The sequence below is a fragment of the Linepithema humile genome, chromosome 6, assembly GCF_040581485.1.
Source record: "Linepithema humile isolate Giens D197 chromosome 6, Lhum_UNIL_v1.0, whole genome shotgun sequence".
Classification (NCBI taxonomy): Eukaryota; Metazoa; Arthropoda; class Insecta; order Hymenoptera; family Formicidae; genus Linepithema; species Linepithema humile.
Window position 1 is genome coordinate 1503137 of NC_090133.1, and position 17066 is coordinate 1520202.

The window sequence follows — 17066 nt, forward strand, 5'->3', positions numbered from 1 at the left end:
ATCGGATCGTCGATGAGAAAGAAAATTTATTTCGTATTTACTTCTATATACCTTGCTATAAGAACATGCAGAAATATGTAATTCAGTACAGCCACTGAAAACTTAATGCTATAAAAATCATATACAAATCATCCAATTGATTATATTCATGAATATACTTACATAAAAATCTATTAGATTCTTTCCTGTGGACAAAACATCGATAAAAGATATGAGTGAATACCATTTTATTCCGACATGTTAAATGTACAAGAGATAACTTGCACCCGATATACGATTTTGACAGTTCTACTAGTGTAAGTCTTTTTTTTTTTTTTTTTCTCTATTTTAACAGAACACCAGAACACCAGAACGCCTAAATTTTTTCATCACCTGCCGCGTAAGAAACGAAGGCCCTTTGTCCTTTGAACATTTTCAATTCGATATAATTTATTACTTTTAAATAATACACCCGGAGAAACAAAAATGCAGATGAAAAACAAAGCGTAATAAAAGTGATCCAAAAATAACAAGAACAATCTACAGACGTTCCAGTGTTAGCTGACTGTATAGACCGCATAGACTGAAGATAATAATGATGAGTGGTACAAGTTTATTGATAGACTTGCAGTTGGGAATTCGATTTGCGCACGTGTAAACGTGCGTGTTCCACAGATACGCAACCTGCATTTTGTTTTCTCTCCATTCGCTGCCCTAATATTATGTTGCATATCTGTTACATGTACATGACATATCTTAGTATTAACTTATATCAAAAAAGATGTGCACAAACATTCGATTAAGAATCATCGAATAACGCGCGATGCACCGCTCCTAAACTCGGCTGTACATAACTTGAGCTGACACTGCGCCTCGACCTATGAAAGAGAAATTTCGTCGTGAAGAAAAAGATTTTGTCGTCTTCCTTTAAAAGACATAACAATTAAGATAATTATTTTTTTTTACTCTCAGTTAGTTTCTGCTTAAATTGTAGCGTTAAAGGCGAAAAATTAGGGTTCCATGCACTATCGATTGAAAGAACTGTATTATTCTTTCATATTCGACATGCAGTAGAACACAATATCGCGCGCAGCATATTGTTTTGTACACGGAAAGATTTTACTACTCACTCAGTGAGAGAACGAACAGCTGGTCCAGTTGGATTATTTTTTGGTCGCGGATTAACAAGAAGACATTTCATTGGATGACCATCCAATTGTCGATTGTGATAAGTTTCCACAGCTTTAGTCGCGTCTTTCAGCGTCTTGTAGATCACTTCCGCCGTTCCTGGACGCACTAATCTCGATACGAGCAGTTCTCCAACGTCTTCGAATAACTCCTGCGAAGAACGATATTTTTTTATGAATACAAACGTTTTCAGAAAAAAATTGCCCAGAAATGTTTGCACCGCACCTTGATATCCTCCTGCGTGACGTTCGCTTGCAAGTTGGACACTACAATTCGATAGCCTGTCGACTGCGTTGATGAACTGGAAGTTACTTTCGGTCGCGATAAAGCGCTTATTGTCCTCGATTTATTCGCGGATGACTCAAGACGCGATTTAATCCCCATATCTCGAAGACTTCTGGATTCGTAGTACTTGGAATCTGTTGTTTCCTCCGCTAGAATTGTTCTGTAATCAGAGTCATAAATCAATCGGTTGACTCTTTAACAATTTTCTGCAAAACTTATTGCCACGAATGTTCACCTCGACTTTGTGCCAAAACTCCAGTCTTCTTTATAAGGAGGGGAAGCAGTCTTCGTCTACAATGATAACATAAGTTGAAGAACTTGCATAAGAAGTTCGCGCAGAATCGTTTTTACAAGATTATTTACCATCGCGGAGCGTACAACGAGTTTATAATCTCTCTGTCTCTCTCGTTCCCTTTCCATGTCAGATTTTCGAGCCGGAATCCTAGCCGCATTGCTGCTCGCAGGCTTCACCCAAGTGTAAGGAGAAGTCGGATTAATACTGAACACAGGAGGTGGGGGTGGTGGTGTCGGTGCATATTCGTTACTCACAGTTCTTCTCAATGAAGGGGAATCCATTAGATAATCTAGAAAAGATCGCTTGGCATAAGTAGCTATTTTAATGTTTTCATCGATGTGCACGATTCGCATATAGTTACACATACCGTTAGTATAATCCATACTCATATCTCCTAAGTAATGCGGTTCAGAAAGGGAAGCTGGTCTATAGCCCACCGCTCTTGTAGGAGGTGGCATGTAATTGTTTGGTATATTTGGTGGTAAAGCATGCGGCATCAAGGGTGGTACTTTGTTCGTTGATAACGACAGCCTGCCATTTCGACCAGTTTTACGTGAAATTCCGGGAATCTGCGCATCTATCTTCTTATACTGAGACGCACGAATCTTGTCTAACTTGAGTCTCGCATCGCTCTGTTTCGCTATTTCCGCCAGCTTGTCTCTAGCGTCGGTCAGTTTTTCACGATTCTTCTGTATTATTTTAAACCGTGCATCTTTAATCACATGTGAGCCGCGTCCTCTTACAGAACCATTCATGCGAGAGCCTCTGCTCAGTCCTCTTCGTACCCTGTGCAAATTATGCAATATTAATTTTTTTACTTTTATTCTTTTTACCGGTAGTGAAATAAGATTATTGCAAAAAGACGTGCAGATCTAACTCCTTACATTTTATTCAAAACTGTATATTTGCACGAAATTACACAAACATACTGTACAATTAGTAAAAAAGTTCGAACAGCGGAGATTTCATTCTTGAGTTGCTTAGGTCTGTAATATTCATGCGTGCTAATCCATTCGGACGATTTTGCAACGAAATTATTGAACATTCATTAATCCAGATAAAAATTTGACCAAGGAACGTTGACGTAATAAAAGTTTTCTCGGTCAGAGTAAACGTAATTGTGAAGGTTATAGAATCACAGCAAAAGAATGAAACCTAACGAAACTCCACCGGTCAACTAGATAAAAATTCTCACCCTCTGCCTCTCATTCCTGGTGTTTTCGACTTTTTAATTATGTCATCTAAACTTAGGGCATCAGCCATACCGTAATAATTCGATCGTACTGAAAACGCGAACACACAAGCGAATCAAACCAAATCGAAGAACCAAGTAATTTCAGGTTACGGACGTTACAACAGTGTAACTAGTACGTTCACTCGACAGGCGGCGGAGAAGTTACGCAGGTTTCCTGTACGCATCCACCATTGATCTGGTTGAGCCGGGTTATACCAATCGGGTGTAATTTACGAATGTGTTAGTGTAGAATCCGTGAGTCAGAAATAGACTAAACTTTGATCGACCACAATTTTTCAATTTTCCACACGCTTAAATATTTAAATAAACCCAAAATAAAATTTCTGAAAAAACATGTTCGGGACTCTCTAATTGTAGTATACGATACTGGATTTTCACCGTTAAAAATGGCGGCAGGTCACATGATCGGGGGAAAAAAAAAAAAAAAAAAAAAAAAAAAAAAAAAAAACTAAAAAAAAAATAAAAAACCGCTCACACGAGTGACATCTAAACATATTGGTTATGCAGTTATGTCGTATCCTTGCTGCTGGTGGATGCTTTGTAATAACAATTCACAAGTTGTAAAGGTGAGTATAAATCCTTATATTTTTCTTAAACGATCAGCAAGTCTTTCAAATTGTGAAATGGAGAGTATAATGTATAACTGAAGAAAAAATATTTTTTATAACATTTTATTATGTTCCACACAAATGATTTAGTACATTACACATATAGTTCCAAATGATAAACTGAGATAAACTTGTGATATAAACAAGTATTTGAAGAAAAGTTTATAATACTTATTCACTAATATTATTATATCCATAGCACATATTAGGATATATAATTGTTATAATGTGTATGGCTACTTATGCCAGATGTGACTCATATATCATATATCATGAGTCTCATAATCTATCTCTTTCAGATATAACTCTCGAAATGCAGAAATAATTGAATACATAAATCGTTTCCAGCTAGTGATAAGTTCAGACCTTAATCGCTGGAAAGCTGTTGGCAAATGAGGGTTCGGTTCAACTATCAATTTCACGTTTACGCTATTCATTGTATTGGTCTCATTGAAGAATACTTTACATTCGTACCATCCGCTATCTGTTTCTTCTAAGTCTTTAATCTAAAAAATAACGAATGTTAATTTCATATTAAAAACATCATGTAACGAATAGATCTTCAAATTGGGATTATTTTAATAAAATCTTACCCCTAAAGTTATACTATACTCATCAAACCAAACGATGTGTCTGTCATATGTACTTGTTACATTATATATTACTGAACCATTTGAGTCGGTCTTCTGCCAATAAGCATTTGCCAATACTTCAGTTTTGTTTCCTTTAACAGTACACGTTAATTGTGCAACGTCACCAAAAAATTTATATACTTCGAACCCTAGTAAGTCGTCGCTCGTAACTAAAATATTTGAAATTCAATATTATATTAACACATATGATATCACATATTATTCACAGACTAGCATGAAGAGGATTTTTCTATTTTGGGTAAGTATAGCGCTAGAAAAGTGAGAAATCATATATCAATTAACTAGAAAATGTAAAATACAGTTACAAATGATAAATGAGCAAAGCCTATGTTAATGTATATATATTTACCTGTTTGCAGCAATGAATATATCAAAGCTACAGCGACAACATGCATGATGGAACGCATCTTGAATATAGGATTGTCGTTGATTTGCAAATTAAGCCTCAGCAAATCCAAGATCTACCAGTGATACGAAATGATACAGTTAGTAAGGCGACTAACAAACTCTAAGAACGACAAACGCGCACAAGCTCCTACTAGGTGACGACGCCCTATATATAGGTTTGTTGAAGCCAAGGATTTGTTGAAGATTATCTAAAAAAAAAAAAATACACTCTAGTTTAATGGTTTTAACGATTTCATGAGCAATGGACTACATATAATCTCTGTGAAGATTTTATACAGCCCACCAAGGAATTTTCTACATTCTTTTATTATCTGAAGTACATATGTTCGTTGTTCTCATTTGTGTTCAGTTTTTCCACTATCGGAGCTGCGTTTATAATCTGGAGTCGTTCACCTACAGAAAACATTTTCTTAATCGACATCGTACATCGGATGAAATATTAAGCTCTAGTAGAATTTAAACTAACTTAATGGATGGCAATATGAGTTATGATAATAATATAAGCTATTTAACGAAGCAATTCCTTTGCTGTACTGCGATAAACAAAATAGACTTTATGGTATGTAAATTACTAAGTTCTTACTATTTCTGTGATTACTGGATGATCAAGTTTAATATATTTTAAAACATATTTTTACAGGATGGCCGCAGAGATTTTACTCTTACTTTAGATATTCAGAAGCAAATTTTAGACGGTACAATAAACAATGACTTAATTAAACAATATCCAATTAAAACGTCGTATCAGAGAGCATTTTTAAAATTACTTATGCAAAAAGTATGTTTAAAACTTTGCAAGAACAGTATTGATTTGACAAGCTAAAAAATTTATTTTCTTTCATTCATTACATGTAATTCAGATAAAGGAAAGCGACAATGAAGTTTACGATGATTTATATGTGACGTATTGTCAATTACTATCATTGCCAGATGAAGAGGATGTGCATTATCGTCATTTTTTATTAGAAAATGGAACATTAAATTGCATTACACTAAAGGAGAGTACAAACATGATTTCTAAAGGGACTACAGGTTTATGTAGCTGGCAGGTATGTTTTTATTTCCTGTGATGATATTTTGCAATTATTGTAATGATATTTTAAAATTATTTCCTTATTATTCTTTAATGAATTAATCATTTTAAAATATTTGGGGAATTCGAAAAATCTTCGAAGTTAGACGCTATTGCGTGGAACAAGGCGTAGAGATAAAATCCGTGCGCTCGGAGCGCAGGTACAAAAAGACGAGTTGAACGACCTTTCGACAGATTCAAACCGGAAAGAAGATTGTATATTTACGCTCCAAGCGCACGGAATTTACGTCTTGTTCTAACTTCAAAAATTTTCCGAGTTTCCAAAAAATCTCTTTACACACATATTTACACATATAAAAGATTTAAAAAATGCAAAAAAAAATTTTTTGTGAACTCTTTAAGTAGAAACTCCCTTTAAAAGTATGTTTCTATTTATACAAACATTTATAACATAAATGCTTCTAGAAGTTAAACATTTTCTATTACGACTGACAGGGTGGCTTAGTGTTAAGCGAATGGTGTGCAGAAAATACGGAACAGTTTTATGGAAAAAATGTGTTGGAACTTGGTTGTGGAGTCGGGCAAACTGGTATGAACGTTATCAGTTTATGCTCTCCAAAGCAATATGTTTTCTCTGATTATCATCCGACAGTGCTCGATATGCTCTGTGAGAACATAAAACTCAATTTTCTGTCAAGCGAGCAGCGCAAGTCACTGGACGTGCGCGACACAACGTCAAGGATTAAGTTGCAGTTAAAATATCAACGTAGCAACGTTCAAGTAGTGGAGTTGAGATGGGAGGATATCAATGAATATATGACAAAGAGCTTGTCAGAGCCCGACGTCATTATTGCCGCCGATATTTTGTATGAAAGCGATTCATTTGCATCATTGACATTAGGACTGAAACATCTTATAACGTCAAATAATTATGCTGTTTTTGCTGCAACAGTTCGTAACGAAGATACGATTGCACAGTTCTTGAAACAATTGGGTACTTTAATCACTGTATTCTATGCTGCGAACCAAGAAAGCTTTATTTGGAGAGAATATCATATAAGAGAAATGTGATTTGACTGATTTCAGGAAATTACAATCTTGTGTTTGAAGAATGTATCCCACCAAGATCAACCATCTCGATACAATCAATTGATGCATCCGTTCGGATATTGAAGATTCTGCAGAAGATCTGACATATTCCCAAATTTGTAAATTACTTAGCTACTAAATAATTTGTACAATTGTACGAAGTCGTGCAATTAAACAGGCGATTTTATTAATAACTTTAGCATAAATTCCTACATATATAAATAACAAAGTGTTAAAAATATGTATAAAAGTATTAAATACAAAATATTTTATACGTATTTATTGTAATCGTTAACTGTTAACACTGTAACAACTCAAAACCACTTTCGTTTATTATGACGTTTGAGTTTCACCTCAGTCTCATCTACATCCTTATCAGCGTCCTTCTTCGCAGCTTTTTTCGACTTCTTTTCTTTCAATTTTTCCTTTATCTTCCCTTTCTTCGTTTTCCCCGTGTTAGAAGAATCGTTATCTCTGCTCGATAGATCGTTCTTATTTCTCGCTAAAAGATAAACGATAATCCGATAGAGAGAAATATCATATTTCACACCTCAAATAAATCCATCTTGTTAACCTACCAGCAAATAAGCCCATATGTTTATTTATGCTCTTATCCTCTTCCACTTCCCTCCGGCGATCCATTTCCAAGCATTCGACAATTTCATTTCGTCTCTCGACGATTTGCACTAACCTATAAATTGAAAAAATATTATTCACACGTTTGTGCGCTTTCAATTTTTAAATGTTGTACGCGCATAGATTTTTTCAAGTTCTGCACACTTTCAAAACTGGATACCTTTGTATCAATGCTTCTTCTCTCTGTTTATCGAAGTCTGTTTTTGTAGCTTCCGGTTGGCACATGAGACATCGTATTTGATACTCCACTTCAGCGTGCTCTTCCTCTAATCTTTGCTGCCTCCGCAGTAACATTAATTCGGCCTGCCTTCTAAATAGTTCATTTTTCTCGTTCACTAGCGCGAACAACTCTAAAACTAGTTCCTCCACGTCTATGCCGAGTGAGGAATCTGTAAATTACGTTATCGATCAATCGTTAATTACGTGTTTACGCACGTGAATTCTCATACCGCGTGCGTTATTTTTTGTTTTACCTTCTGTTCTGGATCCGGATTCGCATTTATCTCGTATCAGCTGCTCCAATCGTACACCTTGCCTCTCCAAGCCTTGCTGTTGCAATTCTATTTCATCTAATTCTAATTTCACGTCTTTCATAGATATCACTTTGATCTGCAATTAAAATTGTGTCGCTTGAAACTTTTTCCACTCATCAAAGGCTTTGAAGGTCTCAATGTTTAACATATTCAACCCGACTTGATCCACTGGTGAATCAGAGTGCCATATATTTAGTATTCGCATGTCTGTGAAACGTTGATTCAACTATTATCGTTAATCATAAATTACAACTGCATCGATAAAAGATAATAATTTTATATTTAAAAATTGAATTTACATATAGTCTTACAAATGGAAAAATAGGGATGTAATGAATAAAAAAAAATATAGTAATTCCTTATAAAATGCATCATTTTTATTGTCTACCTAAACAATTATTCAAATAATATGCATAATTTTGCAAAATATGCATAAGAATACAACAATAGAGAGAAGCAATCGTATCAATACTAAACACTAAGAAGCTCCGATATCTCGTTCCGCGCCATCCAATAAAAAGCATAGAAAATTGTGCATCGGGTTGAACGTGTTAAAACAATTTATGTATTTTACGCGTTAAGAGGTTAAAAATTAAACAGGAAGAAACTAGCACAAGGTGCACTCGTGCAATCATAACATATTACGCGAGAAGGATTATACCTTTCTCCTGTGCGGAGTTGGCCGAGGCGGGGCGGGGCCCTTTTTCCTCTTCCATTTCCCTTGCACGCTCTTATCAGCGTAAGACTTGTAGGAGAGACTGTCGGCGCACGAGACGCCGCTCAAGCTCTGCCTATTTCGATTCGCTTCATCTTTATTGGTCTTCTGGTCCTCCCACATGTTCAGATCATCGTCGGTGCCGTGAAGCTTGATTATGGGAGATTCGTCGAAGCTCAATGCGCTGCCAATCGATACCGGTGTGCTGGTCGGCATTGGCGGCGGAGGTGCCGGTTTACTTTTCCGAGCCCGTGGCGTCGTGCGAGGCGATGAGTTCTTTCATCAATCAAAAAGGGATCAAATTATAAAAGCCTGATTCTTTCTTGGAAATTTATATGCACATCTACAACAAACCTGATTCTATATTCAATAGAATTGACTTCAAGTGTATCGGAGAATAAAATCAGATCAAACACTCTCGAGTATACCGAATACTTACATGATACGAGAGCGATGTGCTATCGCACGTTGATTTTCGCGCAGGCGACTCGCGCTGATCGGACGGAAACAATTCCCTCGTGGCCGGCGGTTGCGGCGCGGGCGGCTTTTTCTTCCTGTACGTTCCACCGGGAGTTGTGGTCGATTCAGAGCTGGTTAATGAGCTATTGGACGCGTATTGCCCTCCGCGATTCAGATCGGCTCTACGCGACACCGCGACGCTCACCGCCTCCGGTGTGGTCCTGCTCGCGTAAGACAAAAGGAGATTAGTGCTGTTCTCGAGTGTCGCTGCAATAATGCACAAACTTACTTGATAGTGCGCGGTTTCGGAACGGGCGCACTTCCTTGCGGCGTTCTGTCCCGTCTCTCCTCATCGCTATCGCGCTCTCCCTCCTCCTCGTCGTCGCTCCAGAATGGATTGAGATTAATTTGCGGTGCGGCGAGAACACGCTTGGTCGTGGGTGTCCCGGTGGAGGCTCTCCAGTTCTCCATCCTGCTCCTGGCCGCTGGCCTCGGCAATTCGTGCTCCTCGACGTCCTCGTCCTCGCTGTCGAACGGATTCGTCGACATTTTGTCGCTCCTCGAACTGTTTATCGCGGTCCGCAGCGTGTCGCCTACAGCGCTGTCTTCCTCGTCGCTGTTGAAGGGATTCAGGCCCTCCGGATAATCCTTGCCGTCGCTCAAATCGATAGCCTTCGCGGTCAGCACGTCGCTTCCCGCGGGATCTTCGCACGAGGACCTCTCGTCTTTTCGTCTTTCGATACTCCTGGCTCGCGAGCTTCTCTCAGGCTGCTTGTCGAGACGCTCCTCGTTATTCGTCTGCGTCGAATTCTTCGAGAAGCTCTCCTCGCGTCTCTCGATACTCGTGATCCTCGAGTCCTCCACTTTCCGCTCTTTGCCGACGTTCTCGAAGTTGTTCTCACGTTTCTCGGTACTGTCGCTCGTCGAGTCCCGTTTCTCCTCCGGACATTTCTCCTCGTTCGTTCGAAGAACGTCCGGCGCCCGGTCCCAGGAATCGTCCCGAGCCGTCGGACCGTCCGTCACACTCCGGTCTTCCCTCTCGACGTCATCCTTTCTGTCCCGCGACTCAAACATTTGGAGCCTCCTCTGAACCAAAGATAATCTCGCTTCGGGATTGACTCGTTCGCCGGCGCGTCCCGGCGATTCTTTGGTATCTTCTCCTCTTCTTCTCTTATCTACGTCATGGAATGAAATGGCAGTCGATTGTTGATCCTTGTCGCTCTTAATGTCTAAGCTATTTAACGCGCTATGTACATCGTATCGCTCGACGTTGGATTCCTCCATATCGGGGGAATCCGTCGCCAAGCTGCCGGACTCCTCTTCACCCTCCTCCTCCTCTTCTTCCTCCTCCTCATCCTCCTCCTCCTCCTCCTCCTCATCCTCGTCGTCGTCGTCGTCGTCTGGGAATGCCGAGCCGATCCTGCTCTTCGCATCGTCGCGATAATCGGAATCGGCCTCGATAGCCTTCGCATCTCTCGCAGCGGATTCGTCGATCTTCTCGGAAAGAAGGTGGCTGGCCATGAAGCTCTTGCGCATTTGCGACGTGTGGGAGATCAAGTCGGGCACTGCGGCATTCTCCAACACGCTCCGCGCGTCCTGTGAATAAGAAAAATTTCGCACGGTTAATTTTTTTTTCCCCCTTCAAACGCGAGGACGCCTATTCGGCCGATGAGGAAAACTGACCTTTCTCTCCGTCTTCTCCTCGTCGCTGAGAGACCTCGGCGGCTCCTTCCGTTCCACGCCGGACATCGCTGTCGGCTCGGTGTACTTGTGTCGCAGGCCGGCCGGCGGCACCTCCTCGTCCGGACACGTTTCGCAGCAGTACTGGCCCTCCTCGGTCTCGTAGTAGTTGCCCGGCGTCAGCTGGTTGCCGCAGCGGGCGCACCGGAAGCACGTACGGTGATAAGGCAGGCGCGCTATCAGCAGCTTCTCCGCCAGGAAGACTGGCAGCCCGCATGCGGCGCACGGATCCCTCCGCATCCCCAGACGCGACCCCACCTGCATCATCATCACATCGAGGCTATTCGTCGTTGTTCCTTTTCGCTTCTCCCGGCGCTGATAAATAAAATTCCCAGTGCACGCAATTTTACGCAGACCACCACCAGCGCGATTGCACCGCGAATGCATTCCGAGCGAAACTTTTTTTTACGCACGATCCCAATTGCGAAAGCGCGAAACTTTTTTCAAGGCGAAACCCCGCGAAATTATTATCGCGGCGGAAATTGCGATTCTCTTTGCAGAGCGCGCGCAAAACTGGAGATGAATATTGGCAAATTGTTGATCGCATTTGCAACGAGCCATTGAATATCGAAAGCTCCTCGTGTCGGGCCTCTTGCCGTCGCTTTTGCACAGCTAGCGAATTTCCACAATAGCGGCCTGGCCGTATATCTCTCGTATTATCGCAATATGCATCTAATGTGTCCGGCGAATCCAATAATGCATCGAACCGTGCGACTCCTATGCAGGGCGCCGCGGCACCGTCGTATCGCAACAACAGGTCGCGTATATCATACAACTGTAGCGACGAGAATGTCGCATTGCAAAAGCGGAATAAGCGCCGAGAGAAAGAAACGGTGTCACGCGAAATTTCTGTCGCGGACAAATAAAATGCATGCGAAATTCGTAGGAAAATATGACTGCGAGAAAATGACGCTCGCATTTCAAATATTCTTTCTGCAGTTTCTCTTTGATCTTTCGAGCTATCGACGTGAGCGACGTAAAGAGATTCTCATGAAATTCTTTATATGCGCTAAGCCTCATCCGCTAACATATTCCACGTTGCAAAAGTTTTCCGGCGTTATCGACGTTTCATCGAGCGTTACTCTGTCAGCGATGGTGATAAAAAAAATCTACTCGACCGAGACGATTTTTTACGAACAAATTGCGAAACGCTAATTACTTATTTACACACTGCGAGGGAAAACTGATTAAATAAGCGACTTGGCGATCAGGTCGAGCCTGCCTTTGTCGCGTCCGGAGAGATCAGAGCGCGAGATCGTGTGATATCCGTGTAACGATTCCTTGGCTGAAAAATTATATGGATGATAGGTTGCTAACCGCAAAATCGATCTCCATTAAACTTTCATCGACGCCACGTGCATGAGTTTTCCATAGGCGGTTAAATAAAGCGGCGCGATCGATCGTGCGACAAAAAAGAATCCGCGATTTCCATCGCGATCGCTTTCTCTTTGCGTATTAAATATTACGCGCCGGATATCATAAGTGCATTAGTATACCGACGATATGATTAATCGCGATTAATTAAAACAGATCGCCGTCGAAAATGCACGTTTTTGCCCAGCTCTTATCGCGTCGCGCCGTTTATGCATCGCACATTTGATTTTCCAGGGATATTAAACGAGTGATTAATTAATTTGATCGTGACATGATAAACGCGATGTTATTACGTGTTAACCGATTTCACTCGTCGTTGTTCGGCGACGAAGTGACGTCGATGATACGCTTCGTTAAATCCGCCGTCAACATTTCGCTGTTTCTTTCCCGTAGAATTTTTTCAACCGCCGTTAGAGCCATTCTGTAATAATGTCTTTTCACTTTTATGATCAAGCTTTTTTTTTTGCGCAGGATTTTAAAAAGCTCGGAGAGAAAGCGAATTTTCGATGTTTTCTTACCGTTAATCGTGGTCTCTCGCGTACAACGGGAAACAGAACACAGAACCACCGATTCGACTGCGTGGAACTAGCTGAGAACGGCAGAAAGGCTGCTGACCGCGCGTCCGATTTCTATTGCGTGCGTGCGTGCGTGCGTGCGTGCGTGCGTGTATCGGGTACACGCAACGAATGGCAATGACATATAAATAGAACGTCGCGCTCCGGCGACTCGCCGCTCATGATTAATTACTCTCTTCAGCATTTACTAGACTCCGCGATGTACGAAGCGAATGTAATTCTGCTCGGGCGTCGAGCTTCGCCGTTTAAACGCAAAGCACGAGAGTCACGAGACGCGAGTTTCTGAGTTTTCAAAATGGCACGTGACGGACGCTCCCGGAAACGTTACGGACGGCCGTTTCCGGTGTCGGAATTTATTGGCCGGGCTCGATCGACGGCGTCCGCGAGAGCTACGGCGAAGGCTGACGGGCGACGAGTCGTCTGGAAAAGTGCGAGGCGCTACCAGCCCGGTCGATTGACGGTGATCGATCGTTTTCCCGATCGATTCTTTTAGCCAGTACAGTGTACAGTGTGTGTGTGTGTGTGTGTGTGTGGCGAGATGTAAAAATATATCCGCGGAGATGCGCATCTGTGCAAGTTGTTTATTTGAATGGAAACAAGCGGGTTTGGTCGCGAGAAACTTGACGCAGCGGTTTCTCCGTCAGCGCTGGGAAAAATTTCAGCTTAGATTCACTGGAAATAAATTCAGCGAAAGAATGTAATTATAAAAAAGCACCGCCTGCAAATAAATATTTCGTATTTATGCGCGACAAGCGAATAATATTTAATATTTAAAATTACATTTGTCCAAAATGAAATGTTTACTTCATCCGATGATCTTTCTTCCATTTTCCATGCCTGTTCTTTATTTTATATTTATTAAAGATACAAATAGAAATAGATAATGAAGTGAAATTCTTTCCTTGAAAATGCAATGCAATTCATTCCTCCAATAATATGTATTTCAAAATGAAATACCTCGTAAATATATTCCTCGTATAAATCAGCGATCAGCCGCGTGTTATAAATAGTTTGGCGTTAAAAATATTCCTTGATAAATTTGAGATAGTATGATGTATATAATTCAGAACAGTATGTTTTATGTACGTTGCTATTTACTTCAATAATACTTCAAGCTATTACAGTTGAAGCTTTTTTAGCGAAACTAAAATATTTATTCACCATCTTCTATTCTGAAGCACCTCTTTTTCCCAGCACTGATTCGCAATTTATATTTCATTGAAATTCTTCAGTGCTTTCAAACTATTAAAAAAAAAAAAAAAAAAAAAAAACGAAAAAAAAAAAACGAATTTCATGAAACATGACGTGGAAATTATTCTCTGTCGCTGAAGACCATGGAGTATAAACGGATCGAATGACTGGACAATGAAGGCTCGTGCGTGTGTCGTATATCGCAAAATTTCAAGCGTACGGCGAGTATAAGCGTTTAAGCGCTCGTCAGTGTCGTTAACTGGCATGACACGAGGAAACGTAACAATTTCTGCGAGCGGTAATAAGACATTCCGGCGACGAGTAAACCTCACTCTCTTTCTCTTTCGTCTCTTTTTATGAATATGATTACTAATTCTATTTTTGCATCGTTATTAACGGAAGGATATTAAGTAGACACAATCTAGCGAAAAATCTCGCCTTTCCGAATCACACTCTGTCTGTGTGTGTGTGTGTGTGTGTGTCGCGCGCGCGCAACGAACAGTGTACGTGCGATTCGGAGCATGCTAGCATGCAGTTACCCAACACAATCAACCATAAGCAAGCAAAACAATAACGACAAAGCGGAATTACCTTCTAGCAGAATATTTCAGGTTTATATTGCCCCATTAAGTCCAAGCTTTCCTCCTGGAGAACAAAAATAAACGATGAGAGAAGGATGTTGACACGCATGTTTCAATTGCGAGGACGAGCGACAGACAGTTCCCGTTGATTTAACGCGCGGATCATCCGCGTCTATACTTACCGTATGTGCCTCAGTCGTGCTTGCTTTTCTTAATCCCTATTTTTTCGATCAACGAAGGAAACTCGAACTTTTTTTCGATCCACGCCGCGCTGGCCTTTTAACTGCAGAGGGACGATTGTGCGCGAATCGCGATGAACGAAACCCGACGACGACGTCGAGCAAGCGTGCCACGTCGCGGCGTGGCACGCGTTTATTCCTCTCCGACGAATCGGCTTGTACGCAATGATCGCTCCAAGCCGTTTCCGATTCCGTCAACTTGGCGAATCGCTCGCGGATAGACGGGACTGCGCGATGAGTCGAAGCGGGGAAACGGCGGCATGGTGGGTCGACGAAAGTCGCGCGATAAGAGTAATTAGCGCGCGCGAGCGATACGCGCGGTATCTTAGACGCCACCCGGCGGAGTTTCGTAACACGCGCCGCGCAGCACACCATCGTTTTGCTGCTGGCTCCGGCCGACTTGCGAGCTGACGCGCGCCGATTTCACCACTGTCGACGGAATTGTCATCGTAACTTCGTATCGCGTGACTCCTGCCTCGAGTAACATTCCCATAGTGTGCACGAGACGCGCCGAGATAGGCCGCGCGAGTTCGCGGCCACACGGAAATGACGGAGAACGAATCTCGGCTGTCGGGAGACCTTGAAGAAATTCGCGAGTCGACCGCGCTCGCGTTCCCTTTTCGAGCAACCACGTCTCGCTTGCGCGCGATTATTCAATTGTAGGAACGAGAGAGAGAGAGAGTTGCAATTTACGAGTTGCAAGAGTGTGGCCGCGCGCATTTTCTCCACCGTCTTACTTCACTCGCTCGAAAATTTGTCGACGCGCGTCACTTCCCTCCCCGTTAATGGCGAATGCAAATGCAACAGCCTCCGAGCCGCTTATTAAGGACGACCGTCCGTATCGACCTAAGTAGCGATAGCGGACACGCGGCAAGCACGAGGAAGAGTCCGGAGGGATCACGAAGGCGGGCTTGAATGACTGACAGAAGCGGTCGTTGCCGGCCGCGAAATCATCGGCCAAATGGATCTCCGGGACAGAAACCGCGCACGCCAACCGCGGCGTTTCTTCGTCGAGAAGGACTCGTCGCTCCGTGACCTTTCCTCCAGTCGTTTTTCACGACGCGGAAGAACACGCGAAACCACGTTACGAGGATTCGAGACGCAAATCTTTCTCGAACAAAAGCCGAAAAAACGTGTCGCGCGCTCGAGTCTTCGTCCCACAAGAACACGACGACGAATGACAATTCACATAAACATGACAAATCTTTACGCTACACGGTGATCTTTACGAATCGCACAAGCGCAAAAGCTGCTAAGGATACAAAATATTTCACGTAACACAACGTCACTTTGGCACATTGCACACTATCACGTCTATTTATTGCTATTAAATTTCATCGAACACACACATAATCTGGATGGATTTCTGCGGAAATATGAAAAACATAACCGATCGTTCTCTCGTGCGAGGGTGTGCGTGTGCGACTATGCGTGTACGTGCGTCAGGACTATCTCGTCTCGCCTACGCTCTCGTCTTCGACCGGTCATTAAGCGAAATAATGGAAGAAGAGTGATAAAAAAAGAAAGAAAGAGAGACGCGCCTGTGTGTCGATAATGCGCACGTGATTACGCAAACGCGACGACGACACTTGTTGTTGCAATGCGAGATGACGTCGTTGTCAAGGCAAATCGCGTATGAACGAACGAGCTTGTCGAGCGGAATGAGGAATCACGATATATCGATTTTCCTTGGAATTCTCGGCTTCGATTTTGACGGGGAAAAAGAATGCAAAATTCGATTCTGAAAAATCGCCTTCTGTCTGTTCGCGCGTCTGAATATGATTAGCGCAGTGCGATCGACTGCTCTCGCAATGAATGCGCGATGCATGATTAAAGAGAGAGAGAGAGAGAGAGAGAGAGGCGAAAAAAAGAGAGAGATAAAGAGCGAAAGATTAACACGTTGAGTATTGAAGACATAAGCTCGACTTGGCACGTGTGAAGTTTGTTTACGGTGCGCATTCCAAATGCGATATGAGATATTTCATGATTTACATCGTCAAAATTTTGCAATGTCATTTGTGGAAAATAAATTATACAATGGAATCGAACGATTTACAAGAACAACTCCTTATACGTCCTCGCGTAAGAATAAATTTAAGAAATTATTAATCGTCGCACTCAACGTGTTACCACACGATGGTTCTCCGCGAAAAGCTTGAGGGAGCTCTGAAAAGCCCGCGACTTACGTAACTACTACGAACAAAATGATATAATGACGCTCATTAAGAGG

General features: G+C 41.9%; 3 protein-coding genes across 13 annotated transcripts in view; 1 reads left to right on the plus strand and 2 right to left on the minus strand.

The window, feature by feature from the left end:
- Positions 1-9: 9 nt before the first annotated feature.
- LOC105673271 (uncharacterized) lies at positions 10-3084 on the minus strand. Of its 3 annotated transcripts, none has more exons than XM_012368793.2 (7): positions 2943-3084; positions 2115-2533; positions 1816-2036; positions 1688-1743; positions 1393-1612; positions 1110-1318; positions 10-857 (listed from the first exon to the last, which is right to left on the minus strand). In XM_012368793.2, the coding sequence occupies exons 1-7, from the start codon at positions 3008-3010 to the stop codon at positions 779-781; spliced, it is 1272 nt and encodes a 423-aa protein (XP_012224216.1). In that variant the 5' UTR covers positions 3011-3084; the 3' UTR covers positions 10-778. The 3 variants fall into 3 exon arrangements, with proteins under 3 accessions (XP_012224216.1, XP_067213338.1, XP_067213337.1); XM_067357237.1 differs by having other exon boundaries at positions 10-904; XM_067357236.1 differs by having other exon boundaries at positions 1816-2533.
- Positions 3085-3430: 346 nt separating this feature from the next.
- Positions 3431-7071, plus strand: LOC105673085 (protein-lysine N-methyltransferase EEF2KMT). Of its 4 annotated transcripts, XM_067357253.1 has the most exons (10): positions 3451-3568; positions 3910-4008; positions 4344-4394; positions 4472-4501; positions 4623-4826; positions 5021-5230; positions 5312-5449; positions 5532-5720; positions 6200-6698; positions 6791-7071. In XM_067357253.1, exons 6-10 carry the CDS (start codon positions 5141-5143, stop codon positions 6895-6897), a joined length of 1023 nt encoding a protein of 340 aa, XP_067213354.1. In that variant the 5' UTR covers positions 3451-3568; positions 3910-4008; positions 4344-4394; positions 4472-4501; positions 4623-4826; positions 5021-5140; the 3' UTR covers positions 6898-7071. The 4 variants fall into 4 exon arrangements, with proteins under 4 accessions (XP_067213355.1, XP_067213351.1, XP_067213354.1 ...); XM_067357254.1 differs by lacking the exon at positions 3910-4008 and having other exon boundaries at positions 3431-3568; XM_067357252.1 differs by having other exon boundaries at positions 3910-4394.
- MICAL-like (protein) overlaps positions 6959-17066 on the minus strand; it is a 98480-nt gene continuing 88372 nt past the window's right edge. For 3 of the 6 annotated variants that reach the window (XM_067357198.1, XM_067357197.1, XM_067357196.1), the window contains 8 exons: positions 10820-11191; positions 9426-10732; positions 9117-9357; positions 8624-8953; positions 7903-8038; positions 7590-7818; positions 7372-7484; positions 6959-7295 (listed from right to left, as the gene is read on the minus strand). In XM_067357198.1, the coding sequence (XP_067213299.1) occupies positions 7108-7295; positions 7372-7484; positions 7590-7818; positions 7903-8038; positions 8624-8953; positions 9117-9357; positions 9426-10732; positions 10820-11191 (2916 nt within the window). In that variant the 3' untranslated portion in view covers positions 6959-7107. Of the gene's footprint in view, positions 7296-7371; positions 7485-7589; positions 7819-7902; positions 8039-8623; positions 8954-9116; positions 9358-9425; positions 10733-10819; positions 11192-14607; positions 14662-14779; positions 17058-17066 lie in introns of those variants that run through there. The other 3 variants (XM_067357201.1, XM_067357200.1, XM_067357199.1) reach the window with 3 other exon arrangements.

Excerpts from the sequence above, each read along its gene's own strand:
- LOC105673271 (XM_067357236.1), bottom strand. The coding sequence starts at position 3,010 with ATGGCTGATGCCCTAAGTTTAGATGACATAATTAAAAAGTCGAAAACA. Across the intron at positions 1,744-1,815 it reads TCGTTGTACGCTCCGCGATG|ACGAAGACTGCTTCCCCTCC; the intron begins GTAAATAATCTT and ends TTATCATTGTAG. Across the intron at positions 858-1,109 it reads GCTGTTCGTTCTCTCACTGA|GTCGAGGCGCAGTGTCAGCT; the intron begins GTGAGTAGTAAA and ends TCTCTTTCATAG.
- LOC105673085 (XM_067357254.1), top strand. The coding sequence starts at position 5,141 with ATGGATGGCAATATGAGTTATGATAATAATATAAGCTATTTAACGAAG. Across the intron at positions 5,231-5,311 it reads TAAACAAAATAGACTTTATG|GATGGCCGCAGAGATTTTAC; the intron begins GTATGTAAATTA and ends ATATTTTTACAG. Across the intron at positions 5,450-5,531 it reads TAAAATTACTTATGCAAAAA|ATAAAGGAAAGCGACAATGA; the intron begins GTATGTTTAAAA and ends CATGTAATTCAG.